General features: G+C 35.3%; 1 protein-coding gene across 1 annotated transcript in view; it reads left to right on the top strand.

Moving 5' to 3' along the window:
• Positions 1–12,282, top strand: part of NCK1 (NCK adaptor protein 1) — an 84,736-nt gene that overhangs the window by 70,464 nt on the left and 1,990 nt on the right. Inside the window, exon 3 of the mRNA XM_063114512.1 lies at positions 9,899–10,611. Coding sequence (XP_062970582.1) covers positions 9,899–10,611 — 713 coding nt within the window. The remainder of the gene's footprint in view (positions 1–9,898; positions 10,612–12,282) is intronic.

Genomic DNA, 12,282 nt, shown 5'->3' with positions numbered 1-12,282 from the left:
TTGAAATAACAGGAAAAAATACAAATACAGAAAAAGCTAATGTAGGTACCTCAGAAGTACAAGGTGCTAGGATGTTTTAAAAAGGAGAGCTTATGTATCATTGAGGGTAGGGGTGGGAAATGAAGGATGTTGAGAAACATGGAGCAGGAAGAATAATGAAATAATAATGTTATTAATTGAAATAGTTATTCTACTTCTTGAGTGGGTAGATTTTTGAGAGGAAAGAATTTTATTAAGGTTTTGGTAAGAAACTGGTGAACAAGGTAAAAACCAAGTCATGAAGGTAGAAACATCTATTCAGGGGATTTCAAATAGTCCATTTTTATTAAAATTTAGGGTTGTTTTGGTGCAGGGCATTGTAGAAAGGTGCTTTTATTTAACATTTACCATATGTATTATACTGTTACTTTACATTATTTTACTCAATTCGCACAACACTCTCATGAGAAAAATAGTATTTTCTGCATTTCTAAGCTCAGAAAAGTGATATAGCTTGCATGAGATTCCATAGCTAGTAAGTGGTAGATCTGGGATTTGAACAAATGGCTAATTGAAGATCTACTGTTTTTCAGTAGTCTGTACTATAAACCTGAAAAGGAAAGCTGAGGACATTCTAAAGAGGGCAGTACATTCTAGGCAGAATATTTCTCTTAATTCAGTAGGCAATGAAGAGCCACTGTTGGCTGTTGAGCAGTTCTGTATGTGATTGCAGCTGTTTTTATAGGAAGACTAGACTGGTTGATATGAATGGTGTGTGGAATCAGGGCAAGATTGGATTAGTAAGGAAACCAATTCACAGAGGATAATGAAGGCTCAGGTACAGCATAATAGGCCTGATTTAGGTTGACAATAGCGGGGATGGAAAGTGTTGGCAGTAAGGAGATATAAGATGGCTGAGGCTTTGATATGACTCTTTAAAAAAAAAATTTGCTCAACATCACTCAGCATTCGGGAAATACAAATCAAAACCACATGGAGATACCATCTCACTCCAGTTAGGATGGCTAATATCCAAAAGAATGTGAATGATAAATGCTGGCGAGGTTGCAGAGAAAAAAGAACTCTCATACACTGTTGGTGGGACTGCAAAATGGTGCAGCCTTTATGGAAAATGGTATGGAGGTTCCTCAAAGAATTACAGATAGATCTACCATATGACCCAGCTATTTCAGTGCTGGGTATATACCCAGAGGAATGGAAATCATCAAGTCGAAGGTATACCTGTACTCCAGTGTTCATTGCAGCACTATTTACAATAGCCAAGAGTTGGAACCAACCTAAATGTCCATCATCAGATGAGTAGATACAGAAAATGTGGTATATATACACAATGGAATACTACTCTGCTATAAAAAAGAATGAAATACTGCCATTCGCAACAAAATGGATGGACTTAGAGAAAATTATATTAAGTGAAACAAGTGAGGCATAGAAAGAGAAATCCCACATGTTCTCACTTATTTGTGGGAGCTAAAAATAAATACACAAACAATGGTGGGGGCGGGAAGAAGACACAACAATCACAATTCCTTGAAGTTGTTAAGATATGCGAACAGATATGAGGTTGATGGGAGGGAGGAGGAGAGGGAGGATTCGGTAGAGGGACACACAAATCAATCACATTATATATTTATAAAATAAAATTAAATTAAAAAAATTTTGTAAGGTAAAGTCACAACATAAATTTAACCATTTTAAAGTTTACAGTTCATTGATATTTAGTACCTTACTGGTGTTGTGCAACCATCACTTCTATCTGATTTCAAAACATTTTCGTTACCCCAAAAGGAAATCCTATACCCATTAGTCATTACCCACTCTCCCCTTCCTTAAGCCCCTTAACCACAATTATACTTTTTGTCTCTGTGGATTTACCTATTCTAGATAGTTCATATAGTGGAATCATACAATATGTAATATTTTGTGCCTGGCCTCTTTAATTCAGCATGATATATTCAGTGTTCATCCATGCTGTCGCGTATATCAGTACTTCATCCCTTTTATGGCTGAATGATATTCTGTTGTATGGCTGTACTATTTTTTGTTTATCCATTCATCTGTTGACGGGTGTTCAGGTTGTTTCCACATTTTGTTTATTGTGAATAGTGATGCTGTGAACGTTCATATACAAGTATTTGTTTGAATATCTGTTTTCCGTTCTTTTGGGTATATACCTAGGAGTGGAATTGCTGGATTGTATAATAATTTTCTTCTACTTTTCAAGAAACTGTCTTAACTTTCCACATCAGTTACACCGTTTTACATTCCAACCAGCATTGTAAGAGGGTTCCAATTTCTCCACATGCTTACCAACATTTCTTTTCTTTTTTTTTGTTTTTGTTTTGTCTATGGCCATCCTAGTGGGTGTAAAGTGGTATTGTACTGTGGTTTTGATTTGCATTTCCCTTATGACTAATGGTATTTTGCATGTTTTCATGTGCTTGTTGGCCATTTGTGAATCCTCATTGGAAAAATGTTTATTCAAGTCATTGCCCCCATTTTTGAATTAGTTTTTGTTGTTGGCTTCTAAGAGTTCTTTATGTGGTCTGCATACTAGTCTCTTACTTCTGTAGGTTTTTTAACATTCTTGATCATGTCCTGTACACAAATGTTTTTAATTTTAGTGAAGCACAATTGCTCTTTTTTTGAAAAGGGGGGGAGTTTGCTTATTTTTTGGTGTTGATATCTAAGAATCCATTGCTAAATCCAAGGTCATGAAGATTTACTCCTGTGTTTTCTTCTAAGGGTTTTTTTCCTAAGAGTTTTATAGATTTAGCTTTTACATTTGAGTCATTGATTCATTTTGAGTTAATTTTTGTATTTGTGAAGTAAGAATGTAGCTTAATTATTTTTCATGTGAATATCCTTTTGTCCCAATACTATCTGTTGAAGAGACTGTTCTTTATCCCAACGAAATGGTTTTGGCACCCTTGACAAAAATCAGTTGACCATAGATATATGGGTTTATTTCCAGACTCTCAGTTCTTTTCATTGGTCTGTGTGTATGTTCTTATGCCAGTACCACACTGTTTGATTACTGTCGCTTTGTAGTGAGTTTTGAAATTGGACATAGAGAGTCCTCCAACTTTATCCTTTTTCAAGATTGTTTTGGCTACTTGGGGTCCCTTGCAATTCCACATGAATTTTAGAATCAGTTTTACGATTTCTGCAAACAAAAAGCTGTTGAACTTTGACAAGGATTGCATTGAATACGTACATTGCTTTGGATAGTATTGCCACCTAACACAGAATATCTTTCCATTTATTTAGATTTTCTTTAACTTCTTTCAGAAATTTTTGTAATGTTTAGTGTACAGTTATTGTACTTCCTTGTTTAAATTTATTATGTATTTTATTCTTAATGCTATTATAAATGGAATGACTTTCTTAATTTCCTCTTTAGATTGTTCATTGCTAGCATGTGTAGAAATACAACCGAGTTTTATGTACTGATCTTGTATCTAGCTTTGCTGAATTTATTTAACAGTTTTCTGGTGGGTGGATTCTTCAGGATTTTCAACTTACAAGATCATTTCATCTGTGAATAAAGATCATTTTACTCCTTTCTTTCCAGTCTGGATGCCTTTGATTTCTTTTCCTTGCCTAATTGCTCTGGCTAGCACTTTCAATACAATGTTGATAGAAGTGGTGAAAGCATTCTTCATCTGACAGGGAAAGCTTTGCCTTTCTCCATTGAGTATGACATTAGCTGTGGGTTTTTGTAGATGTCCTTTATGTTGAGGAAATTCCCTTCTAATCCTAGTTTGCCGAGTGTTTTTATCATGAAAAGGTTTTAGATTTTGTCCAATGCTCTTTCTGCATCAATTGAGAAGGTCATGTGTTCTCCACCTCCCCTTTCATTCTGCTAGTGTGATGTATTACATTGGTTTATTTTCATATGTTGAACTACCCTTGTTTAAGTCCCACTTAGTCATGATGTATAATCCATTTAATATATTACTGGATTTGATTTGATCCTTATATTTTCACAGATTCTGTACTTGTGAATTTACCTACTTGTTCAAATTTATCTGTAAGCCCCAAATTGATACTTTGTGATGTTTTTGCAGACATGCAAAGTGGCACAAAATTTGAGTCACCGGATGAGTAGTATTCCCAGCTGAGGCAGTGCTTCACCTCATTGTTTCAGCTCCTATATTGTAAACAGGTGTCTCCTATACTTTCACAGTTTATTTAGTGCCACACCTTTGCATTTTTGTGCTTATTCTTGGTGATTTTGCTGTTTAAAATGGCCAAGCATAGTGTTGAAGTGTTGTCTGCTGTTCCTAAACACAAGAAAGCTGTCATTTGCCTATGGAAAAAATTTGTGTTATATAAGCTTCGTTCAGGTATACTTATAGTGATGTTGGTTGTGAATTCAATGTTAATAAATCACCATTTATATTAAATAAAGTGTCTTTAAAGAGAAACACATAAAACAAGGTTATGTATTGATTGACAAAAATGTTGTGAATGGAGGTTAACCCTGTGTTTCCAGTGATTTGATATTTACTAATTCAGCATTCATGATGACTTTGTAGAACATAACTTGTGCAAGTAATTGGAATTGACTGATATGTTGAGGATTTTTGCCTCTATATTTATAAGTGATATTGGGCAAAGTTTTCTTGTGATGGCTTTGGTATTCAGGGTAATGCTGGCCTCATAGAATGAGTTAGGAAGTGTTCTCTTCTCTTTTTGGAGAAGTTTTAGAAACATTGGTGTTAATTCTTCTTTAAATGTTTGGTAGAAGTACGGTGAAGCCATCTTGTCCTGGGCTTTTCCTTGTTGAGAGGTTTTTGATTACTGATTCAATCCTTTATTTTTCATAGGTCTGTTCAAATATTCTGTTTCTTCCTGAGTCCGTTTTGGTAGTTTGTATGTTTCTTGGAATTTATCTTTTTCATCTAATTAACTAATTTGGTGGCATACAGCTGTTCATAGTGTTTTCTTATAATCTTTGTTTGTTTTTTAAAATTTCTGTAAGGTCTATAGTAATGTTTCCACTGCATTTCTACTTTTAGTAATTTTTTTCTTCTTAGCTAGACTAAAGATTTTTCAATTTTGCTGATATTTTCAAAGACCCAAGTTTTGGTTTTGTTGATTCTCCTGTTTCTTTCTTTCTTTTTTAAATATTCTCTTTTGTGTTTATCTCTGCTCTAATTTTTATTATTTCCTGTCTTCTGCTAGCTTTGGGTTTCTTTTCTTTTTTTTCTAGTTCCTTAAGTTGCAGATTTGAGATCTTCTTTTTTAATGTATGCATTTAGAGCTATAAATTTCTCTCTGAGCACTGCTTTTGCTACATCCCATAGGTTTTAGTATGTTGTGTTTTTATGTTAATTTGTGTCAAAGTATTTTCTAATTTCACCTGTAATTTTTTCTTTAACCCACTGGTTGTTTAAAAGTGTGTTGATTAATATCCACATATTTACGAATTTTTCAATTTTCCTTACAGTTACTGATTCTGGGTTTATTCCATTGTGGTCAGTGAAGATATATATGATTTTAATCTCAAATTTATTGACACTTGTTTGTTTTGTGGCCTAACATATGATCTATCTTGCAGAATGTTCCATGCATGCCTGAGAAAAATGTATATTCTGCTGTTGTTTGATGAAGTGTGCTATATATGACTTTTAGGTCTAATTGGTTTATAGTATTGTTCAAGTCCTCTATTTTCTTAGTGAACTTTTGTCTAGTTCTATCCACTATTAAAAATAGGGTATGATGTCTCCAACTATATCATAGAACTGTCTATTTCTGCCTTTCATTCTGTCGATTTTTGTCTCTCTGTTAGTTGTGTATATATTTGTAATTGTTATATTTTCTTCATGGATTGACCCTTTTATCAATATGTAATGTCCTTCTTTGTCTCTTGTAATGACCTTTGTCTTAAAGTCTATATTTTTTGTTATTTATGTAGCCACCCCAGCTGTTTTTATCTTTGGATTCTTCTAAAGTTAGTATCTTGTAGATAGCATAGAGATGGGTCTTTCTTTTTTTTTTTTTAATCCATTCTGCCAATCTCTGCCTTTTAACTGGTGAATTTAATCCATTTATATTTAAAGTAATTACTGATAAGGAAGAACTTCTGTTATTTTGTTCTATATGCCTTATACTTTTTCTCCTCAATTCCTCTATTAATTCCTTCTTTCTAGACTTATATTTTGTGATGTACTGTTTTATTTCCTTTCTTTTTTCTTTTTCTGTATTTTTTTTACTTTTTCCTTAGTGGTTACTCTTGGGATTAGAATTTACATCTTAAATTTTTAACAATCAAGTTTGAATTAATACCACCTTAATTTCAGTATTATACATAACAGCACTTTTACAGCTCCACCTTTTATATTACCTGGATTTGAAATTATGGTTTTATACATTTGTATTTTGAATTATATAGGAAAAAAAAAGAAGTTTTACAAACCAAAAATGCAATACTGCTACTGGCTTTTATATTTAGCTATGTAGCTAACTTTACTGTTGTTATTTTCTCGTATGAAAATTATTGTCTAGTGTCCTTTCATTTCAGCCTGGAGGACTCCCTTTAGCATTTGGAAGCACAGTTCTAGTAGTGATAAATACCATCAGTTTGTTTCTATCTAGGAATGTCTCAATTTCTCCTTCATTTTTGAAGAACAGTTTTGGAGGATATAGGATTCTTGATTTTTGATTTTTGATTTTTTTCTTTCGGCATGATATTCTGTCCCCTCCCCCTCAGGGTTTATTGTTGCTTCTTTTTGTCAGTGGTGGTTCGTATGTTTAGGGACTTTTCTAAACTATTTTTGTAAGGTCTGTATTCTTAGTCATATGTGGCCACTGAAGTCTGTGCTCCATGTGCTTAGCAGTCAGCTAGTGTTTTGAGAGAATGTCTTTGAACACCTAGAGCCAAAAGAAAAAAAAAACAAACTACTCTTCCAAACTTTACAGATTGGCTCTATATTGGGGCCCTCAGTTAATGTTTAGCCAAGTGTCTTAGTCTTTTTCGTGCTGCTATAACATAATACCCGAGACTGGGTAATTTATAAAGAACAGATTTATTTCTTACAGTTCTGGGAGGCAGGGAAGTCTGAGGTCAAGGGGCCTGCATCTAGCCAGGGCCTTCTTGCTACCTCAGCCAATGGCAAAAGGTGAAAGGGCAATAGAGTATGTGCATGAGAAAGAGAGAGAGAGGGAGAGGAGAGGGAGGAAGGGGGCTGAACTCATCCTTTAATCAGAAAACCCACGTCAGCCTTAATCCATTCATGAAGTCAGAGCCTTCATGTAATCACCTCTTAAAGGTTCTACCTCTCTGCGCTGTTGCACTGGGGATCCGACACATGAACTTTGTGGGGACACATTTAAACCATAGCACCAAGCCATTTAGAGTTCTGCCTTAGCCATCACTTATTGTTTGCCCAGAGTGTGAAGGTCATCCAGAGGTGAAATCTTAGGGTCTTCTTGGGTCTTTCCTGAATAAGTGTCCAGCCCTGTCCATATGTGTGGCCTTCTGGATTTCTTGGTATACACAAGAACTTTTTTTTTTTTTTTTTTTTTTTACACACAAGAGCTTTTAAAAGCCCTTATTACCCCACATATATCCTTTCGCATCCTCTTCCTTCCCAGGCTTTTTTTTTCTGTCTGTTCCTGGTCTCAATTGTTGTCCCTTGCCCTAGGCTCCTCCATCAATTAAATGATTTCAATGAAAACGACCCAGGAAAACACCCTAACCCTGGAAATGGCTCCAACTCAGGGAAGCCAAAGCAAACCATTATGTGGGTCTTTCAGGGAAGTGCTAGACAAATTGGAATGCATAATCACAATTCTTTAAGAATAAGGTCTGTATCGCTTCCTCTGGCATTAGGAGTGTAGGTTGCTGTCCTCACAGCCACCACTGACTTAGGATGTGGGGGGTGGCAGGCTGGCAACTTGAAATGCCATAGAATTTTCTTCACTACAAAGCAGCAGCTTCTTTCTTCATCCAGCCTTGTCTCTCCTAGTTTTTATAGTTTTTTTTTAGTAGATACACTGCAAAAGTTGATGATTCAAACAGTGTGTGCCAGCTCATTGAATGCTTTTTGGAGGGACAGTCTTGGAGTTCCCTACTCGGTCATTTTTGGAGATTTTTCAGAACGATACCATTTACCAGAAGTAAGAAAAGTGGGACAGGGGAAGTTGGTTATGCGTATAGGAGGATTGTTTTTTGGACGTTGTGTTAGGTTTGAGGTGCTGATGTTACAATCTGTAGATGTCTAATGACAATTGGAATTGTAGCGCTTGAATTCCAGAAAGAGCTTAGAGCTGCAAAGAGGTCTGGGAACTTTCTACAAGGAAGTTATAGAAAACAAAAGTGTATGATTGCCTTGAAATAAGGGAAGGTCAAGTATGGTATCTTGGGAAACACTTTCAGCCAAGGAAATCAGTTACTTATTAATTTAGAAAACATTCACTTTGTTTCTACTACTAATGTGTAGTACTGCTAAGCACTGGAGATATGAGGAATAAGATCTAGTTTTCTGCCCTCAGAAAGTTTACTCTCATATTAAAGAGACAGACAAGTAAACAAGTTAGTATGATTCAATGTTATAATAACAAGGCACTTGGAATATGTAAACAGAGGCACACAGAATATGTTAACAGGTCATGAGGAAAACAGGAGACTCAGGGAGGTAAAAAAGGGAGAAAATATAATGGAGAGAGTGGTCTGTGATGCTGGTTGCCACAGAGAGAGTTTGAGAAGGCTGTGGTAACTGTAAAAAGTGCTGATTTGGCAGTAAGACGATGACACAATTTTCATTAGCATGGTTTTAATTGAGTAGGATAGAGGATCAGATTATAAAGAGTTAGTATTCTAGGTAAAAGAGAAGACAACTTTTTAAAGAATGGTATAGTTTAAAAGGAATAGTGTTTTTAGACAATCGAAGGGACTGAGTAGAAGGGAAACAAGGATGGCGTAGAGTCCCAAATGAATTAGGAAAGATGGTATTAAAAATCTGGAAGGATCAGGGTTTGGGGACTAGGGTGAAGAAAGAGAGTGAGGGTAATGATTTAGAGAGAGTGAGAAGGAATTTGAGAAATTTTACCTAGGAAGATCTGTTTTCTAGATAAAATAGAACATAAAATTGTGCTAAGAAATGAGCAGCAGTGAAAATGCCTGTCTGAAGTTGAGGTAGCATACATTTGTAATAGTATCATTTGGTGATTTTCTCATTTCTTTCAACAAATGTGTACTTATATTAAGCACCTACTATGTGCTAAGCACTGTACAAGATCCTTGGGATTATGTCCATCAACAAAGTAAACAAAAATCCCTGCCCTTGTGGAGTTACATGTGAATGGGGTGAGGAGAGAGAAAAAAGTAAATAACATTATTTTAAAATTAACGTGAGGTAAAGAGAGCTACCTGAGTCTGGGAACTAAGAAAGCAAATTGGAAGATTGCCCAGACATAACTACAATTTTATAATGCATATCAAGTTCTAATTTAAGTTGTTTTATTTGTATATATCTAATTGTAGAATCTAGGTTAATAAACTAGGACAGAAGGAGTGTAGGTTTTTAGGTTGTAGCTATGAGAAAAATAATCTATAATTACATTTAAGAGAAAATCCATTAATTTAGGACAACTTTGTAATTATGTAGCTTTATGTATGTTATGTAATTTCAGGGCTTTTGACAAGAGAAGATAAGCTGTCATATAATAACTGAAATTGTCTTTATTTGGTTATGAAAAGAGAATTTGCATCTCATTTCCAAAATGATGAGTGTACCACATAGAAATTTATTTAAGTTTAAAGTCTTCAAAAGAAGCTGTATGGAGTTGAAGACCTTTTATTAATAATGAATAAACTGGTATTTTGAGGTGGTTTTTTGGGTAATCATTGTTTTATATTCTCTTCTCATTATCCTTTTTATTTAAACAGGCATTGGAAAAGTGAAAAGAAAACCTAGTGTGCCAGATTCTGCATCTCCTGCTGATGATAGCTTTGTTGACCCAGGGGAACGTCTCTATGACCTCAACATGCCTGCTTATGTGAAATTTAACTACATGGCTGAGAGAGAAGATGAATTATCGTTGATAAAAGGGACGAAGGTGATCGTCATGGAGAAATGCAGTGATGGTTGGTGGCGGGGTAGCTACAATGGACAGATTGGATGGTTCCCTTCAAACTATGTAACTGAAGAAGGTGACAGTCCTTTGGGAGACCATGTAGGTTCTCTATCAGAGAAATTAGCAGCAGTTGTCAATAACCTAAATACTGGGCAAGTGTTACATGTGGTACAGGCTCTTTACCCATTCAGCTCATCCAATGATGAAGAACTTAATTTTGAGAAAGGAGATGTAATGGATGTTATTGAAAAACCTGAAAATGACCCAGAGTGGTGGAAATGCAGGAAGATCAATGGAATGGTTGGACTGGTGCCAAAAAACTATGTTACTATTATGCAGAATAATCCATTAACCTCAGGTTTGGAACCATCACCTCCACAGTGTGATTACATTAGGCCTTCGCTCACTGGAAAGTTTGCTGGCAATCCTTGGTATTATGGCAAAGTCACCAGGCATCAAGCAGAAATGGCATTAAATGAAAGAGGGCATGAAGGGGATTTCCTCATTCGCGATAGTGAATCTTCGGTAAGTTGATTTTCAGAGATAAATGGAAATAGAGCTCTGGGTATTTTTTTTTAAAAAAGTATTGGAGAGGTTAAGTGGTTTCCCTAAAGTTAACCAGGTAGTAAGCTGGGACATAAGCATAAATGTTCTGAAGCTAAAGTCAGTGTTGTTTCCAGCTTTACCTATTTTGAATAAAAGATAGGTGCAACAGTGATACTACACTGGATACTTGTCTTGTTCTGTTGGTTTTGCATTCCTGGAATATTTTCCATTGCATTAAACTGAAAAATGGAGAAAATTGAACTGTGGCTTCTTCATTGAGAGTAGAATAATGCAGTAGATTACACTACCACTAAATGTAGGGAAAACATTTCTTAAATTGCTATTGGATACAATGTATAAGAAGATAATAACTAATTCTTATAACATAAGAAATCTCTAAATTTAAAAAAAATTGACATTTAAGTTTCTTCAGTGGTTGTTTTGGAAGTTGGAATATACTTTATTATATACCTCAAAAACCTATTTTAACACTTGCTGTATTTGAAGTGCATTTGCAAAAAAAGGTGGATTATATTGCAGTACTAGTAAAACTATAAATCCATAAAAATTGAAGAATATAGTTATGTGGTCTCTTTTAGGCACTGTCTAGGATATTAGAATTTGGTAACACTCATTTTCCTTCAAAATGGCCTTTCTTTTTCTTTGATAAAGGGTACCACTGCTTTTTCACCTATCAAATCATGATTAGTATTGGCTTTGTGTGAATGTGGTTGTACAAAAATGAATGTATAATTGTACAAAAGGTTGAAAGAAAGAAAATGTGGGGTGTGTGAGTGAGAGAGAGAGAGATTGAGATTAATGGGACTTCCTGATGTGGAGTTCAGGAAAATGGGGCCTGCAGCTAACACCTCAGAAGAGCAGGTGGTTGGCAGTAGAGAAGAACGGTGGGGTCTGTTTTCTGTTTGATTCCTGATCTGGCCCACTGTTTGAAACTTTGAGAGTAATTGTGTAAAAAGAGGCTTCTGGAGTTGATATAGATTGTTCAGAAGAGTGTTAGGTTAAAGAAAAAACAGAAAGAAACACCTAATTAAGAAGAAAGCTCGAGTGCAGAATGTTATGTATTTTCTTATAGTTATTGAGCATAGATACTAGCCAAATATTCCATTATTTTTAGCAATAAAATGTTTAGGGTAGAGAGGTCTCAAGTAGGCACATTTTGTTTGGACTGAACAATTGTTTTTAAACCTTTGAGTTTATTGCCGGTACTTAAATATTGGGAGACTTATTGTAAAAATTCAGACTTCCATTTTTAGATTGGAAGACCTGCCGGCATTGAGCCCGTATTCCTGCAAGGCAATAATCACAGCTGAGAAGTGGCCACTTCCTTTAGATTGGCCATATACTGTCATTCCCTCTGTCCTCCACCCTTCTTCCACCATGACACTTGTTTATGTCACTCTTTTGGCTCTTGTAGGCATTTGAGTTTGTGGCCTGTCGTTAGAATTTAATTTTCATTTGTGTGTACCTCATATTTGAGAATTTAGAGTATTATCTCTTCTACAGCTACTATTAGCTACAAATTGAAGAGGAACAGGGTGGATGGCTTGTATTTTCTCATGTGTTTCTCCAGTAGTCTGACTGAAAAGAAAATAGCTCTCGTGCTTCAGATATTAAACCAAAGGATTTGCC

This window comes from Cynocephalus volans, chromosome 11 (genome assembly GCF_027409185.1).
Source record: "Cynocephalus volans isolate mCynVol1 chromosome 11, mCynVol1.pri, whole genome shotgun sequence".
In the NCBI taxonomy this organism is placed as follows: domain Eukaryota; kingdom Metazoa; phylum Chordata; class Mammalia; order Dermoptera; family Cynocephalidae; genus Cynocephalus; species Cynocephalus volans.
This window is presented reverse-complemented; position numbering and strand designations above follow the sequence as displayed.